At 38.3% G+C, this 19,915-nt stretch overlaps 1 protein-coding gene across 1 annotated transcript; it reads right to left on the reverse strand.

Annotated features, from left to right (window-relative positions):
• Positions 1-1,952: 1,952 nt before the first annotated feature.
• Positions 1,953-16,122, reverse strand: LOC135538271 (melanin-concentrating hormone receptor 2-like). Its single transcript, XM_064964188.1, has 2 exons — positions 15,611-16,122; positions 1,953-2,595 (listed from the first exon to the last, which is right to left on the reverse strand). Exons 1-2 carry the CDS (start codon positions 16,021-16,023, stop codon positions 1,953-1,955), a joined length of 1,056 nt encoding a protein of 351 aa, XP_064820260.1. The 5' UTR covers positions 16,024-16,122.
• Positions 16,123-19,915: the final 3,793 nt, after the last annotated feature.

Raw genomic sequence — 19,915 nt, forward strand, 5'->3', positions numbered from 1 at the left:
ATTTTCCAAGAAGTATCTTATAACAATAGTATAAGTATCTGAATGTATCTGAGTATCCCCCTTGATAGAAGTCTCCCGAGTGGCGCAGCGGTCTAAGGCCCTGCATCTCAGTGCTAGAGGTTCAATTCCAGGCTGTGTGTCATGCCCTGACCATAGAGAGCCATTGATTCTCTATGGTGTAGTGGGTCAGGGCATGACTAGGGGGTGTTCTAGTATATCTGTCTATGTTGTGTTCTAATTTATTTTTCTATGTTGGTGTTTTGTATGATTCCCAATTAGATGCAGCTGGCTACAGATGTCTCTAATTGGGGATCATATTTAGGTAGTTATTTTTCCCACCTGTGTTTGTGGGATCTTGTTTATGTGTAGTTGCCTGTGAGCACTCCATTGTCTTCACGTTTCGTTCATTCTTTAGTTTTTTTTGTGCATTTCAGTTAATAAACATGTGGTCACCATATAACGCTGCACGTTGGTCCGATAATTCTTACGACGAACGTGACACTGTGTGTCAACCGGCCGTGACTGGGAGTCCCATAGGGCGTCGCACAATTTGCCCAGCTTCGCCCAGGTTAGGGTTTGTCCGAAGTAGGCCGTCATTGTAAATAATTTGTTCTTAACTGACTTGCCTAGTTACATTTAAAACAATAAAACATATATATGCCGCCATGTCTCCAAATGCATGTGTATTTCTTATTTAAATACTTTATATCTGTGTATTTAAGTATTTTCAAAAACACAGCTCAAAAGCAGAACTTTTTTTTCGGTATTTGAATAGTTTTTTCTAAAAATCAAATACATGCCCTAAAAAATACTTATTTTAAATATTATTTTCAAATACCTCGTTGGGTTGAATGCATGGGGGGTATATTTCAGTCCGTGTATTTGAGTATTTTCAAATGCTTTCCGTGTGTATTTCCAAATACAATCCAATATTCAACTACGTGTTTTTTTAATAACAAGATTATCTGAAGATGTTCAGAAATATATTGAAAAGTAATTGAAATACCTGAAATAGTATTTGAACCCAGCAAACTGGTCCAGTCAACGAAGTCAATGACTCAATTACCCAGGGTGCCTCTGGGACACAGATTGAACAAGGCAAGCTCACTCAATCCCAGTCATTTTCAGGGAAACAGTCTGAGGTCATCGGTCAAATCTATGCTACACAACCCTGGCAGAGACGCATTAAAAAAATACTACAGTATACTGTAGAATACTATACTGTACACTGTAGTGTCCCTCAATCATTTGAAGTACTTACTATAGAATGTTGTAGTATACTGTAGAATACTATAGTAAATACTACAGTAATGTCTGCAAAAACACTACAGTTTTCTGATTGCATATGACCTGCCCATTCCCCTCCCCCATATTGCTATACTACAGTATTCACTGTTGTGTTTTTGCAGATTTACTACAGTGAAGTAAGCAGAGAGAGAGAGAGAGAGAGCGAGAGAGAGAGAGAGGGAGAGAGAGGGGGGAGAGACAGAGAGACAGAGAGACAGAGACAAAGACAGAGAGAGGCAGAGAGAGAGAGAGACAGAGACAGAGACAGAGACAAAGACAGAGAGAGAGATTATTTTTGAATGTGGTTAAAGCATGTATGAGAGAGAAAGAGATACACAGTCCTTTTGATACTTCCATTATGAACAATCTCAGTCCATTCTCAGAGTAGCTCGGCTTACACAGCGATTCAGTAAACACTTGGCTACCACAGGATCAATGATTCTTAGTGATGGTGAAGCAGGTACAGTCAGTCGGGTAATCCATCCACTAACACACAGTACCACTTCTGTTCCCTGGAAAGATAGCTACTGTCGTTCAGCTACTTTAACTTCAGTAATTCATAAAATGCTCAAGTTCGTCAAAGAACGAAAACAGTTGTCTTATTGGGACAAACAGATGTCCTACCCATTCACACGTACAGTATGCGAGTGGCAATGCCTCTATTATTACATGGCTGTGCTGCGGTAGTTTGGGTCGGTGGACACGCTGGCGCCGTCTGTCTTGACCACAGTGGTCTTGGAGGAGTTCTGCTGCGAGCTCCTCAACTCCTTCCTGTGACAGAGACGCTCGCGGTAGTTCTGAGCGAAGATGAGCAGCATCAGAGGGTTGATGCAGCTGTGGGAATAACTCAGACAGATACTGATGTTGTAGACATAGACGAAGGTGTTGGTTGGCCTGTTGTTGCTCAAGTTAATCACCTGGATCACGTGATACGGGCTCCAGCACACCAGGAAGAGCGCAATGACCATCACCACGGTCTTGGTGGCGCGCTTCGCCCAGACAGTCTGTTTACGCTTGACTCGGCGGATGGATCTGAAGACGTGGTAGAGGGTGAGGGAGTAGAAGGTGGAGATGATGATGAGAGGGAAGATGAAGCCCAGGATGGACTGGTAGAGAGTGTACCAGTACATGTCCTCAGGCCCGTCCAGAAACATCATGCATATCTCCAGGTCGCTCTTCCTCACCACCATGGCGTAGATCATGACGGGCACGGTCAGCAGGAAGCTGCCGACCCACACCAGGATGTTGATGATGATGGTCCACTGGATGGTCCGCTTCTCTGAGGTGGGGTGGACGATGGCAATGTATCTGGGGTTAGAAACAAAGAGAAACATCAGTTAGAGACAAGGGGTTAGAGGTCAGGGTTAGGTTATGTACCTGGACTATGCCCTAATTGCACTTTTGACCACAGCCCATTCCTTACACAGTGGTTCCAAACTTCTTCCATTCATTAAGAATGATGGAGGCCTCTGTTTTCTTCGGGACCTTCAATGCTGCAGACATTTTGTTTTTGTACCATTTCCCAGATCTGTGCCTCGACAGAATCCTGTTCTCGGAACTCAATTCCTTTGACCTTGTGGCTTGATTTTTGCTCTGTCATTCACTGTGAAATCTGGGACCTTAAATAGACAGGTGTGTGCCTTTTCAAATCATGTCCAAACTATTGAATTTACCACAGGTAAATCAAGTTGTAGAAACATCTCAAAGATAATCAATGGAAACAGGATGCAACTGAGCGCAATTTCGAGTCTCATAGCAACGGGTCTGAATAGTTATTTGAATAAGGTATTTATTTATTATTATTTTTTTGTTTGTTATACATTTGCAAAAATAAAATAAAAAACAACATATTTTCACTTTGTCATAATGGGTTATTGTGTGTAGATTGATGAGGAACATTTTTTAGATAAAAAAACAACATTTTAGAATAAGCCTGTAACGTAACAAAATGTGGAAAAAGGAAAGTGGTCTGTATACTTAGTAGTACAGTGCACTACTGTTCACCACTACTGCACTACTGTTCACCAGGGCCCATACCAGATCAAACGTAGGGCATTATATAGGGAATAGGGTGGCATTTGCTGGAAACATAACGGTATCTCTACAGGAATCATTCAGCAGACTCCATTGTGAGGATGTTGTGTTGTTTCAATAACACCCATTACTTTTTACCCCAGGCCAGTCTAGTCCAGACAAAACCATGTGAATGCACAGACATACACCCCCCCCCCAAAAAAAACATAACTAAGTCATATTTGTCTACTGGTATTTGTCAGTAAAGCGAACAGTAATGTATTAACCTGGGAGAAAAAAATACTCTGTTTGAATGTCGCCTATTCATAGGGTCTATAGTAACATTTGTGAGAGCAGTCAGACTCTAATCATGATGTGACATTAAATAAATGGGGCGGCAGGGTGGCCTAGTGGTTAGAGCGTTCAAACCCCCGAGCTGACAAGGTACAAATCTGTCGTTTAACTGGCAGTTAACCCACTGTTCCCAGGCCGTCATTGAAAATAAGAATTTGTTCTTAACTGACTTGCCTGGTTAAATAAAGGTCAAATAAAATAAAAATCTAATAATGTCATGTGTGCATCAGTTGGTAAGATCATGGATGCATCATAAGAATATCCTTGAGAATTCCCTATATAAGAATTCCCTATATACAGTAGTTCACTACTTTTGACAAGAGATCATAAGGCTCTGTTCAAAAATAGTGCACTACAAAGGTAATAGGGTGCCATATGGAATGCACCCAGAGGACACTGGCCTATGCCCAAAGTCATGGGTTCAATTCCTTCAAGGATCACATACACATACTAAGAAATTAATTCCTTCACTGTACTGTACGTCGCTATGGATAAAAAAATCTGCTGTACACTATTCATGTACGGTATAGTATTTATGTACTGTATAGTATTCATGTACTGTATAGTCTTCATGTACTGTATAGTATTCATGTATTTATGTACTGTATAGTCTTCATGTACTGTATAGTATTCATGTATTCATGTACTGTATAGTCTTCATGTACTGTATAGTATTCATGTATTTATGTACTGTATAGTCTTCATGTACTGTATAGTATTCATGTACTGTATAGTTTTCATGTACTGTATAGTATTCATGTACTCTATATTATTAATGTATTCATGTACTGTATAGTATTCATGTACTGTATAGTATTCATGTACTCTATATTATTAATGTATTCATGTACTGTATAGTATTCATGTACTGTATAGTATTCATGATTTCATGTACTGTATAGTATTCATGTACTCTATATTATTAATGTATTCATGTACTGTATAGTTTTCATGTACTGTATAGTATTCATGATTTCATGTACTGTATAGTATTCATGTACTCTATACTATTAATGTATTCATGTACTGTATAGTTTTCATGTACTGTATAGTATTCATGTTTTCATGTACTGTATAGTATTCATGTTTTCCAATGACTTTCTGTCTTTTTTGGATGAATTGAGCTGGGAGCTAAAGAAAGTCACGTATAAACTGTAATGAATAAGTAAATAAAGTTAGACTGATGACTGGCGTACTGCTTGATGTTCAACATGAACTGAATCACATGTACGTACCAAATAGCACCCTATTCCCTGTGTAATGCACTACTTTTCACCAGAGCCCTATGAGCCCTTGTAGAAAGTTGTGCACTACGTAGGAAAAAGTAATGTATTTGGGATGCAATAAATCCTAAAATAAACGATCAGAGATGCTGTTTACTGGTGATGTTAATCAAAGTAAAGTCTATAGCCATCTGCTGTACTATGCTGTACTTAACGACCCTGTGTCACGTACGTCAATGAAATAATGAAAATAATCCTACAGCCATGTCTCATCGGATAATTAAAAAGGAAGAATTTATTCTGCGCTGGTTATGTCTTTCATGATACGACTGAATACATCCAAGGCAGGCCAAGGGATGGAGAAATTACTGTAGAGATGTCTTCATGACCATAGAGATATTACTGTAGAGATGTCTTCATGACCATAGAGATATTACTGTAGAGATGTCTTCATGACCATAGAGATATTACTGTAGAGATGTCTTCATGACCATAGAGATATTACTGTAGAGATGTCTTCATGACCATAGAGATATTACTGTAGAGATGTCTTCATGACCAATGAGATATTACTGTAGAGATGTCTTCATTACCAATGAGATATTACTGTAGAGATGTCTTCATATGAACCATAGAGATATTACTGTAGAGATGTCTTCATATGGACCATAGAGATATTACTGTAGAGATGTCTTCATATGGACCATAGAGATATTACTGTAGAGATGTCTTCATATGAACCATAGAGATATTACTGTAGAGATGTCTCATTACCATAGAGATATTACTGCAGAGATGTCTTCATGACCATAGAGATATTACTGCAGAGATGTCTTCATGACCATAGAGATATTACTGTAGAGATGTCTTCATGACCATAGATATATTACTGTAGCAATGTCTTCATATGAACCATAGAGATATTACTGTAGAGATGTCTTCATGACCAATGAGATATTACTGTAGAGATGTCTTCATGACGGATGTCATAAGGTGAATTCACCAATTTGTAAGTCGCTCTGGATAAGAGCGTCTGCCAAATGACTTAAATGTAAATGTAAATGTAATGACCAATGAGATATTACTGTAGAGATGTCTTCATATGGACCAATGAGATATTACTGTAGAGATGTCTTCATGACCAATGAGATATTACTGTAGAGATGTCTTCATGACCAATGAGATATTACTGTAGAGATGTCTTCATGACCAATGAGATATTACTGTAGAGATGTCTTCATGACCATAGAGATATTACTGTAGAGATGTCTTCATGACCACAGAGATATTACTGTAGAGATGTCTTCATATGGACCAATGAGATATTACTGTAGAGATGTCTTCATTACCATAGAGATATTACTGTAGAGATGTCTTCATATGGACCAATGAGATATTACTGTAGAGATGTCTTCATGACCATAGAGATATTACTGTGAAGATGTCTTCATTACTGTAGAGATATTACTGTAGAGATGTCTTCATGACCATAGAGATATTACTGTAGAGATGTCTTCATTACCATAGAGATATTACTGTAGAGATGTCTTCATTACTGTAGAGACATTACTGTAGAGATGTCTTCATTACTGTAGAGATATTACTGTGAAGATGTCTTCATGACCATGGAGATATTACTGTAGAGATGTCTTCATGACCATAGAGATATTACTGTAGAGATGTCTTCATTACTGTAGAGATATTACTGTAGAGATGTCTTCATATGGACCATGGAGATATTACTGTAGAGATGTCTTCATGACCATAGAGATATTACTGTAGAGATGTCTTCATTACTGTAGAGACATTACTGTAGAGATGTCTTCATTACCATGGAGATATTACTGTAGAGATGTCTTCATGACCATAGAGATATTACTGTAGAGATGTCTTCATTACTGTAGAGATATTACTGTAGAGATGTCTTCATTACCATGGAGATATTACTGTAGAGATGTCTTCATGACCATAGAGATATTACTGTAGAGATGTCTTCATTACTGTAGAGACATTACTGTAGAGATGTCTTCATTACCATAGAGATATTACTGTAGAGATGTCTTCATGACCAATGAGATATTACTGTAGAGATGTCTTCATGACCATAGAGATATTACTGTGAAGATGTCTTCATTACTGTAGAGATATTACTGTAGAGATGTCTTCATGACCATAGAGATATTACTGTAGAGATGTCTTCATTACCATAGAGATATTACTGTAGAGATGTCTTCATTACTGTAGAGACATTACTGTAGAGATGTCTTCATTACTGTAGAGATATTACTTCTTCATGACCATGGAGATATTACTGTAGAGATGTCTTCATGACCATAGAGATATTACTGTAGAGATGTCTTCATTACTGTAGAGATATTACTGTAGAGATGTCTTCATTACCATGGAGATATTACTGTGAAGATGTCTTCATGACCATGGAGATATTACTGCAGAGATGTCTTCATTACTGTAGAGATATTACTGTAGAGATGTCTTCATATGGACCATGGAGATATTACTGTAGAGATGTCTTCATGACCATAGAGATATTACTGTAGAGATGTCTTCATTACTGTAGAGACATTACTGTAGAGATGTCTTCATTACCATGGAGATATTACTGTAGAGATGTCTTCATGACCATAGAGATATTACTGTAGAGATGTCTTCATTACCATGGAGATATTACTGTAGAGATGTCTTCATGACCATAGAGATATTACTGTAGAGATGTCTTCATTACTGTAGAGACATTACTGTAGAGATGTCTTCATTACCATAGAGATATTACTGTAGAGATGTCTTCATTACCATGGAGATATTACTGTAGAGATGTCTTCATGACCATAGAGATATTACTGTAGAGATGTCTTCATTACTGTAGAGATATTACTGTAGAGATGTCTTCATTACCATGGAGATATTACTGTGAAGATGTCTTCATGACCATAGAGATATTACTGTAGAGATGTCTTCATGACCATAGAGATATTACTGTAGAGATGTCTTCATATGGACCATGGAGATATTACTGTAGAGATGTCTTCATGACCATAGAGATATTACTGTAGAGATGTCTTCATTACTGTAGAGACATTACTGTACTTCATTACCATGGAGATATTACTGTAGAGATGTCTTCATGACCATAGAGATATTACTGTAGAGATGTCTTCATTACTGTAGAGATATTACTGTAGAGATGTCTTCATTACCATGGAGATATTACTGTAGAGATGTCTTCATGACCATAGAGATATTACTGTAGAGATGTCTTCATTACTGTAGAGACATTACTGTAGAGATGTCTTCATTACTAGAGATATTACTGTAGAGATGTCTTCATATGGACCAATGAGATATTACTGTAGAGATGTCTTCATTACCATAGAGATATTACTGTGAAGATGTCTTCATTACTGTAGAGATATTACTGTAGAGATGTCTTCATGACCATAGAGATATTACTGTGAAGATGTCTTCATGACCACAGAGATATTACTGTAGAGATGTCTTCATTACTGTAGAGACATTACTGTAGAGATGTCTTCATTACTGTAGAGATATTACTGTGAAGATGTCTTCATGACCATAGAGATATTACTGTAGAGATGTCTTCATTACCATAGAGATATTACTGTAGAGATGTCTTCATTACTGTAGAGATATTACTGTAGAGATGTCTTCATTACCATGGAGATATTACTGTGAAGATGTCTTCATGACCATGGAGATATTACTGCAGAGATGTCTTCATTACTGTAGAGATATTACTGTAGAGATGTCTTCATATGGACCATGGAGATATTACTGTAGAGATGTCTTCATGACCATAGAGATATTACTGTAGAGATGTCTTCATGACCATAGAGATATTACTGTAGAGATGTCTTCATGACCATAGAGATATTACTGTAGAGATGTCTTCATGACCATAGAGATATTACTGTAGAGATGTCTTCATGACCACAGAGATATTACTGTAGAGATGTCTTCATATGGACCAATGAGATATTACTGTAGAGATGTCTTCATTACCATAGAGATATTACTGTAGAGATGTCTTCATATGGACCAATGAGATATTACTGTAGAGATGTCTTCATTACCATGAGATATTACTGTGAAGATGTCCATTACTGTAGAGATATTACTGTAGAGATGTCTTCATTACCATGGAGATATTACTGTGAAGATGTCTTCATGACCACAGAGATATTACTGTAGAGATGTCTTCATTACTGTAGAGACATTACTGTAGAGATGTCTTCATTACTGTAGAGATATTACTGTGAAGATGTCTTCATGACCATGGAGATATTACTGTAGAGATGTCTTCATTACTATAGAGATATTACTGTAGAGATGTCTTCATTACTGTAGAGATATTACTGTAGAGATGTCTTCATTACCATGGAGATATTACTGTGAAGATGTCTTCATGACCATGGAGATATTACTGCAGAGATGTCTTCATTACTGTAGAGATATTACTGTAGAGATGTCTTCATATGGACCATGGAGATATTACTGTAGAGATGTCTTCATGACCATAGAGATATTACTGTAGAGATGTCTTCATTACCATTACTGAGAGATGTCATTACTGGAGATATTACTGTAGATGTCTTCATGACCATAGAGATATTACTGTAGAGATGTCTTCATTACTGTAGAGATATTACTGTAGAGATGTCTTCATTACCATGGAGATATTACTGTAGAGATGTCTTCATGACCATAGAGATATTACTGTAGAGATGTCTTCATTACTGTAGAGACATTACTGTAGAGATGTCTTCATTACCATAGAGATATTACTGTAGAGATGTCTTCATGACCAATGAGATATTACTGTAGAGTTGTCTTCATGTCCATAGAGATATTACTGTGAAGATGTCTTCATTACTGTATAGATATTACTGTAGAGATGTCTTCATTACCATGGAGATATTACTGTGAAGATGTCTTCATGACCACAGAGATATTACTGTAGAGATGTCTTCATTAAGAGACATTACTGTAGAGATTCTTCATTACTTCAATGTCTTCATTACCATGGAGATATTACTGTGAAGATGTCTTCATGACCATGGAGATATTACTGCAGAGATGTCTTCATTACTGTAGAGATATTACTGTAGAGATGTCTTCATATGGACCATGGAGATATTACTGTAGAGATGTCTTCATGACCAAGAGATATTACTTAGAGATGTCTTCATTACTGTAGAGACATTACTGTAGAGATGTCTTCATTACCATGGAGATATTACTGTAGAGATGTCTTCATGACCATAGAGATATTACTGTAGAGATGTCTTCATTACCATGGAGATATTAATGTAGAGATGTCTTCATGACCATAGAGATATTACTGTAGAGATGTCTTCATTACTGTAGAAACATTACTGTAGAGATGTCTTCATTACCATAGAGATATTACTGTAGAGATGTCTTCATTACCATGGAGAGACATTACTGTAGAGATGTCTTCATGACCATAGAGATATTACTGTAGAGATGTCTTCATTACTGTAGAGATATTACTGTAGAGATGTCTTCATTACCATGGAGATATTACTGTGAAGATGTCTTCATGACCATGGAGATATTACTGCAGAGATGTCTTCATTACTGTAGAGATATTACTGTAGAGATGTCTTCATATGGACCATGGAGATATTACTGTAGAGATGTCTTCATGACCATAGAGATATTACTGTAGAGATGTCTTCATTACTGTAGAGACATTACTGTAGAGATGTCTTCATTACCATGGAGATATTACTGTAGAGATGTCTTCATGACCATAGAGATATTACTGTAGAGATGTCTTCATTACTGTAGAGATATTACTGTAGAGATGTCTTCATTACCATGGAGATATTACTGTAGAGATGTCTTCATGACCATAGAGATATTACTGTAGAGATGTCTTCATTACTGTAGAGACATTACTGTAGAGATGTCTTCATTACCATAGAGATATTACTGTAGAGATGTCTTCATATGGACCAATGAGATATTACTGTAGAGATGTCTTCATGACCATAGAGATATTACTGTGAAGATGTCTTCATTACTGTATAGATATTACTGTAGAGATGTCTTCATGACCATAGAGATATTACTGTAGAGATGTCTTCATTACCATAGAGATATTACTGTAGAGATGTCTTCATTACTGTAGAGATATTACTGTAGAGATGTCTTCATTACTGTAGAGATATTACTGTAGAGATGTCTTCATGACCATAGAGATATTACTGTAGAGATGTCTTCATTACCATAGAGATATTACTGTAGAGATGTCTTCATTACTGTAGAGATATTACTGTAGAGATGTCTTCATTACCATGGAGATATTACTGTGAAGATGTCTTCATGACCATGGAGATATTACTGCAGAGATGTCTTCATTACTGTAGAGATATTACTGTAGAGATGTCTTCATATGGACCATGGAGATATTACTGTAGAGATGTCTTCATGACCATAGAGATATTACTGTAGAGATGTCTTCATTACTGTAGAGACATTACTGTAGAGATGTCTTCATTACCATGGAGATATTACTGTAGAGATGTCTTCATGACCATAGAGATATTACTGTAGAGATGTCTTCATTACTGTAGAGATATTACTGTGAGATGTCTTCATTACCATGGAGATATTACTGTAGAGATGTCTTCATGATTATTACTGTAGAGATGTCTTCATTACTGTATTACTGTAGAGATGTCTTCATGTAGAGATATTACTGTAGAGATGTCTTCATTACTGTAGAGACATTATTACTGTAGAGATGTCTTCATTACCATGGAGATATTACTGTAGAGATGTCTTCATGACCATACTGTAGAGATGTCTTCATTACTGTAGAGATATTACTGTAGAGATGTCTTCATTACTGTAGAGACATTACTGTAGAGATGTCTTCATTACCATGGAGATATTACTGTGGAGATGTCTTCATGCCTGGTTCGAATCCAGGCTGTAAGATTATTTTTCTCCAATGTTTGTAAAAAATGCAAAAAAACACAGTAAAATCTCAAAACATTGGGTTCTATTCAATCTGTGTCGCTGACGCGTTAAAGATTCCACGATAGAAATTGAAAAGTAATTTCCTATTGAGCCGAAATACGCAGCATTTACTGTGAATGCAGTCTTCTCCGTTAACGCAAGAGCATACATTTCTATCATGCATTAACCTTGAACTTTCACGATACGGATTGAATACAACCCATGGTTAAAACTATAATATTGATCTTGTAGAGACGGGTCAGTCCTTTCATCCATTAGCTCTGTCTATTAATTTGATAGTGGTTATTATTTATCCATTTGCGCTCTTGAAGAAGAAATATTCAACTGAGAGTAATGTTAACTGGCGGGTGAATTGTGTGAGACAGAATATGGATCGTCACTCCATACAACACGTTGGCCGTGTCTGAAATGGATGTATTACCTCGGTCCCAAATGAAGACGATAAACCAGTTAACCTTGAATATATGTTTTATGTACGGCTATGAGCATTCAATCTGTGACCATCCATTTCATTATTAACTCATCAATGTCCACCCTCTGGGTTATGGATATGGCAGGGTGCACATGATATTTGCAGGCTATTATACTAATTGATAGGCTGTATGCTGGCGGATCCATATTAGATCAGAAAATCACTTTTTTTATTTTTATTTTGTTCTAATAAACACACTGAAAACAATAACATATATTTATTGTATGACACATTCCTCCAGTAAAGTATGACAGACTCCTCCAGTAAAGTATGACACACTCCTCCAGTAAAGTATGACACACTCCTCCAGTAAAGTATGACAGACTCCTCCAGTAAAGTATGACAGACTCCTCCAGTAAAGCATGACAGACTCCTCCAGTAAAGTATGACAGACTCCTCCAGTAAAGTATGACACACTCCTCCAGTAAAGTATGACACACTCCTCCAGTAAAGTATGACAGACTCCTCCAGTAAAGTATGACACACTCCTCCAGTAAAGTATGACACACTCCTCCAGTAAAGTATGACAGACTCCTCCAGTAAAGTATGACAGACTCCTCCAGTAAAGTATGACAGACTCCTCCAGTAAAGTATGACAGACTCCTCCAGTAAGTTATGACACACTCCTCCAGTAAAGTATGACAGACTCCTCCAGTAAAGTATGACAGACTCCTTCAGTAAAGTATGACAGACTCCTCCAGTAAAGTATGACACACTCCTCCAGTAAAGTATGACAGTCTTCTGTACAAGGGTTACTGTGGATTTGACAGTAGTTTTACAGGCAGCTTGTGGCAAGTCAAAATCTGGTATTTCATATTACAGTACACCTACTGTAATATAATTATGATATCAAAGCAAGTACTGTGTAATGACACTCAGTACAATGCAGTGAGATACAATGCAGTAAGATACAATGTAGTAAGATACAATGCAGTAAGATTGACTGTATTAAACTCCAATCTGTCTCTTATACAAATTGACGTGGCACTATAACCACAAAGGAGTTAAATTGGTTACAGCATTCTCAATCAGGGGTGCAACGAAAAAGAAACATCCTCTCACTGTCAACTGCGTTTATTTTCAGCAAACCTAACATGTGTAAATATTTGTATGAACATAACAAGATTCAACAACTGAGACATAAACTGAACAAGTTCCACAGACACGTGACATAATGTATCCCTGAACAAAGGTGGGGGGGTCAAAATCAAAAGTAACAGTCAGTATCTGGTGTGGTCACCAGCTGCATTAAATACTGCAGTGCATCGCTTCTTCATTGACTGCACCAGATTTGCCAGTTTTTGCTGTGAGATGTTACCCTACTCTTCCACCAAGGCACCTGCAAGTTCCCGGACATTTCTGGGGGGAATGGCCCAAGCCCTCACCCTCTGATCCAACAGGTACCAGACGTGCTCAATGGGTTTGAGATCCGGACTCTTCACTGGTCATGGCAGAACACTGACACTCCTGTCTTGCAGGAAATGATGATGCTGTGACACAACGCCCCAGACCATGACTGACCCTCCACCTCCAAATTGTTCCCGCTCCAGAGTACAGGCCTCGGTGTAACACTCATTCCTTCGATGATAAACTTGAATCAGAACATCACCTCTGGTGAGAAAAAGACGTGACTCATCAGTGAAGAGCTCTTTTTGCCAGTCCTGTCTGGTCCAGCGACGGTGGGTTTGTGCCCATAGGCAACGTTGTTGCCGGTGATGTCTGGTGAGGACCTGCCTTACAACAGGCCTACAAGCCATCAGTCCAGCCTCTCTCAGCCTGTTGCGGACTGTCTGAGCACTGATGGAGGGATTGTGCATTCCTGGTGTAACTTGGGCAGTTGTTGTTGCCATCCTGTACGTGTCCAGCAGGTGTGATGCTTGGATGTACCGATCCTGTGCAGGTGTTGTTACACGTGGTCTGCCACTGCGAGGACGATCAGCTGTCCACCCTGTCTCCCTGTAGCGCTGTCTTAGGCATCTCACAGTACGGACAATTTATTGCCCTGGCCACATCTGCAGTCCTCATGTCTCATTGCAGCATGCCTAAGGCACGTTCACGCAGATGGGGAGTGACCCTGGGCATCTTTCTTTTGGTGTTTTTCAGAGTCAGTAGAAAGGCCTCTTTTAGTGTCCTTAGTTTTCATAACTGTGACCTTAATTGCCTACCATCTGTAAGCTGTTAGTGTCTTAATGACCGTTCCACAGGTGCATGTTCATTAATTGTTTATGGTTCATTGAACAAGCATGGGAAACAGTGTTTAAATCATTGAATATCTGTGAAGTTATTTGGGTTTTTACTAATTATCTTTGAAAGACAGGGTCCTGAAAAAGGAACGTTTCTTTTTTTTGCTGAGTTTATGTTAATGAGACAGAAACAACCCTACCTTGCACCCACTAGTGGACGAAAGGTTTTTGGCACTCCAGAGAAACAGTAAAGTGGAATTACGATCCCATTCGAAATATAGCAATTATTTGCCCCAGACCACAACATATTCCCACAATGCACCACATTTTACACGATGCTACAGTAAAAATGTTTCAGAGTATTTTACTGTTCATAAAAGCCAGAATGGAAGTTATAATTTTCAGTTTTATGTTACTATGTAGGCCTAGATCCTCAGATACTGATCTGCTTTGGCTGTGCTTTATCACGGAACCCTCTTACCATGGTCGACAACTGGAGGCCTGAGGTTGTTGTTTTTTGACCCCCCCCCCAAGTTTTCTGAGCAACATTGTATTATTATTATTTCTAGTATTTTTATTATTATTATTATTATTATTATTGGAAAAACGTTGTGTAAAAACACCAGGAAATCAGCTCCATCTGATTTTAATTTCAGAAATGTGTTCCCAAGTATTGCCGCGTATAATACAGAGACACGTGATCTTATACAAAAGTTGCAAGGATTTGGAATGATTATGTTTTAGGTCAAATGTGATATCCGTTTGGGTTTCTTGTGGTCAATTTGGAGTCTACACATTAATGTCTAATTATGTTCCGGCTACCGACCATTCCTCTCAAGAAGAAAAAATCGCCCCTCGGTTGCATATAACGAGTGTTCTTCGTAATAACTTCGTTATAATCATATCCTACACCAGGTTATATCTACCTGGATACATAAAGGTGAAGGGAGACCAAATTGATGCTATATTCGACACCTCTCTTTGTCATGATCAAACTGGCACCTGTTGAATTTGGAGAGATGGAGACTTACCTGTCGATACACAGCACGGTTACAATCCCCACCGTAGTGAACTGGTTGCTAACATCCACCACCACGACAGCTTTGCACATGAAGTTCCCGAACACCCACTGTCTGTCCCGGACCAGCTGGTGAATGTTGAAAGGCATCACCAGCAAGAAGAGCATATCTGCAACGGCCAAGTTCAGCACGTAGATGTCCGAGACCATCTTCTTCTTGCATGTCGCCACTGCGTAAATCACCAAACCGTTGGCGATCACTCCTATAGTACACAGGATGCCGTATATGGACGGGAATATGTGCATAAACGTCGCCAGGTCGATGAAGCTGGGTGAGTACTGAGTCGTGTTCACACATGACGAGTTGTTGGTGAAGTTACCTATTTCTTCATAGTTACAAAATATGTCCGAGCTATTTATAATCATATTTAGACCTTCAGATATTTGCCGACCTTGGTCGTAATTGATAACGCGCGGGTCAGTTAGGCTATAGATAAGCACTAACACTGCCAAGCCGACAAGTCATACTGTACCAGCTTCTATCCACATTTCTAGAGGCTCAACTTGGACAACTCTTCTGGATAAACTGCAGCGCGCGTATCCTTTGGTTGACGCAATTCTTTAGATGATCTTGTGAGAAACTACAGTACAAGTAAAACATGTGTTTCAATGAGATTCTGCTGATGGATAATTCGCACCAAACCTGGGAACAAGCTGATGCCTCTAGAATAACAAATGATTCACCCAGGAAGCCGCTACCTTCATGGACTGGACCTCCCTGTGCGTCTTCGCTGCGCTCTCGCCCTACCCAATAGCGCACCAGATTTTCGCTGACTCGGTGAAGGATAAAACAATCCGATAGTAGTCTCCTCCCTTCACAATATCCCGATTTATTTAACACTTGATAAAACGTAAATGCATTTGAGAGAAAACTGATTGGAAGATCAGTGAGTAAATCCCCCCACAAAAAAAAAATGTTGATCTGTTTCTTGCTCTGAAAACAACTCGTCCATGTATCCCGTTGCGCACGTCATGAGTAAATTGACTTGTGTCACGATGTTTTGGTTACATGTTGCTTTTTCAAAACGACAGCATCAATGACACGCTGTTGTTGCCTACTATTATTTAGGCCTTTTATATGTCAATCACAGAAGTACAGATTGGTTCGTATACAATCAATGATTCAACGAAGAATCATGAAACAATTAGACATTATTTTAGTCAACAGCTCCTTTAGCATGTTACATTAAAAAAACGTTTACTGTGTTATAAATGAAACATATTCTTTAGTATGTTATAAATGAAACATATTCTTTAGTATGTTATAAATGAAACATTCTTAGTATGTTATAAATGAAACATATTCTTAAGTTTGTTATAAATGAAACATATTCTTAAGTTTGTTATAAATGAAACATATTCTTTAGTATGTTATAAATTAAACTTATTATTTCGTATGTTATAAATGAAGCAGATCGTTTTGTATGTTATAAATGAAACATTATTTTTTATGTTATAAATGACGCAGATCGTTTAGTATGTTATAAATGAGAAATAGTCTACTGTCCATTAATGCCCCAGAGTTGACGTCCACGTCCCCGCTAACAATCGAATTGCATGATAGAAAAGAAATCCCTTTTAAAATCCATCTGTTTAACCATCCTGCTGAGTTCCGGTCTAATTGGACTGATTTACAAGTTTTCTCTCCGAAAAATGTAGTTCATTTAATCTGATTGTCATAAGGTCACATGACTGTGTCCATACATGGCATCTGAACACACAAAATATATTTTGATGATTCTCATTACATTTCGGGTGTTTTATTTAACGTTTGTAAAGCTGTGGTGTTCCTGGTCAAAAATGACCTGGTCATTAGACATGAATGGGTGAGACTACAATTAGTCTATAAAATTGAGTTCAGGCACATGCCCACTCATCAGCTGGGCATGTGTAGCACCTGGGGAGGGGTGCTCCATGGTGGCTGAGAGGCCACTGGAGGCAATGCATTGGGAAGAGAGTTACACGTGGATCTGGAATTCAACAAGGCCTTTGGGAAGAAGGGCTTACATTTTCTGCACTTAAACGTCCGAAGTCGACTACGGAAGATCGATGAGATGGTTTACAAATCAGAGGTGGGTGTCTTATGATTTACTGAGACATGGTTGGATTCATCTGTTTGTGACTCAGAAATTGAGACAGGTAATTACTCTGTTGTCAGGAAGAATGGGAACGGTGGGGGGTCATGTACGTTTGTAAGATCAGACATTGCTTTTAACGTCAGGTCGGATTTCAGAGCTGATCTGGGGATTGTCTGGCCAGATATCTGTCTTCCCAAAACTAAGCAATTTTTTTTTGGGGGGGGGGGGCTGTGTTACAGGCTGCCCAATCAGAATACATTCTATGAAGGTCTCGAAATTGTGTTGTGAAACTGTAATGATTCCCCGTTGAAGGAAATCATTCAGTAAATGGATTTCAGTGCTGACGTCTGCAGAAAGAATAGCCCAACCCACAATGTATTTATGCACTTTTGTAGATCACTTGCTCTGACTCAAATGATAAAAGGTCCCACCAAGATATGTGAAACAGTGCAGAGTATGATTGATCAGGCACCGATATTAAGTCAATCTAAAATATAGCAGAGTGGAGTAATAGTGTATGAATCAGTGATCATTTTATTACAGTTTGCACAAGGACGATTTTCAAATTTATATTTAAGTGTCACAAAACCGTTAGAATCAGTAGACTCAAAAAATACCCTGTTGAAAGTTTAGGGAGGAAGTGGGTAAAATTGACTGGTCACCTGTGCTAGATAGTGTAGGGGTAGACAGTGCCTGGGAAGTCTTTAAATGTAGATTCCTTGATGTGGTGAATGTGATGGCTCCCATTAGACAGGTCAAGGTAAAGCAAAGATCGGGCCCTTGGTTTAATCATGAGATTCTAGAATCTATCCAAGCAAGGAATAAGGCCTTTAAAAAATTTAAGAACTCTCAAGATTAGCCTGATTTTGTCCTATATAAATGTCACCGAAATGAAGCACAGAGCAGGATGGTTGAAGCTAAGAGGGGTTACTTTGCTGAGAAAATAATTGAGAACAAAAATTACCCTAAAAAGCTTTGGAAATCATCTTAAGGATTAGCCCCTTTTTTCAATTTTCACCTATAGCTCAGGCCCTGAAGCAAGGATATGCATATTCTTGGTACCATTTGAAAGGAAACACTATGTCGGTTGTTGAAATGTGAAAGGAATGAAGGATAATATAACACAGTAGATCTGGTAAAAGATAATAGAAAGAATAAACCAAACGTTCTTTTGGATTGATTTGTACCATCATCTTTGAAATGCAAGAGAAAGGCCATAAAGTGTTTTTGCAGCCCTGGTGCAATTTGAAGTTTTGGCCACTAGATGGCAGCAGTGTATGTACAAAGTTTTAGACTGATCCAATGAAGCGTTGTATTTCTGTTCAAAATGTTGTATCAAGACTGCCCAAATGTGCTTAATTTGTTTACTAATAACTTTTCATGTTAAAAATTGTACACTCTCCTCAAACAATAGCATGATATTAGTTTACTATAATAGCTATTGTAAATTGGACAGTGCAGTTAGATTAACAAGAATTTAAGCTTTCTGACAAAATCAGATACAGTGCCTTGCGAAAGTATTCGGCCCCCTTGAACTTTGCGACCTTTTGCCACATTTCAGGCTTCAAACATAAAGATATAAAACTGTATTTTTTTGTGAAGAATCAACGACAAGTGGGACACAATCATGAAGTGGAACGACATTTATTGGATATTTCAAACTTTTTTAACAAATCAAAAACTGAAAAATTGGGCGTGCAAAATTATTCAGCCCCTTTACTTTCAATGCAGCAAACTCTCTCCAGAAGTTCAGTGAGGATCTCTGAATGATCCAATGTTGACCAAAATGACTAATGATGATAAATACAATCCACCTGTGTGTAATCAAGTCTCCGTATAAATGCACCTGCACTGTGATAGTCTCAGAGGTCCGTTAAAAGCGCAGAGAGCATCATGAAGAACAAGAACACACCAGGCAGGTCCGAGATACTGTTGTGAAGAAGTTTAAAGCCGGATTTGGATACAAAAAGATTTCCCAAGCTTTAAACATCCCAAGGAGCACTGTGCAAGCGATAATATTGAAATGGAAGGAGTATCAGACCACTGCAAATCTACCAAGACCTGGCCGTCCCTCTAAACTTTCAGCTCATACAAGGAGAAGACTGATCAGAGATGCAGCCAAGAGGCCCATGATCACTCTGGATGAACTGCAGAGATCTACAACTGAGGTGGGAGACTCT

Source organism: Oncorhynchus masou, unplaced genomic scaffold (assembly GCF_036934945.1).
Source record: "Oncorhynchus masou masou isolate Uvic2021 unplaced genomic scaffold, UVic_Omas_1.1 unplaced_scaffold_933, whole genome shotgun sequence".
Lineage (NCBI taxonomy): Eukaryota > Metazoa > Chordata > Actinopteri > Salmoniformes > Salmonidae > Oncorhynchus > Oncorhynchus masou.

What these genes read in the sequence shown, in the direction of transcription:
- LOC135538271 (XM_064964188.1), bottom strand. Translation starts at nt 16,023, where the DNA reads ATGATTATAAATAGCTCGGACATATTTTGTAACTATGAAGAAATAGGT. An exon ending in ACCGTGCTGTGTATCGACAG is followed by an intron (nt 2,596 to 15,610) that starts GTAAGTCTCCAT and finishes TTCTAACCCCAG; the next exon opens with ATACATTGCCATCGTCCACC.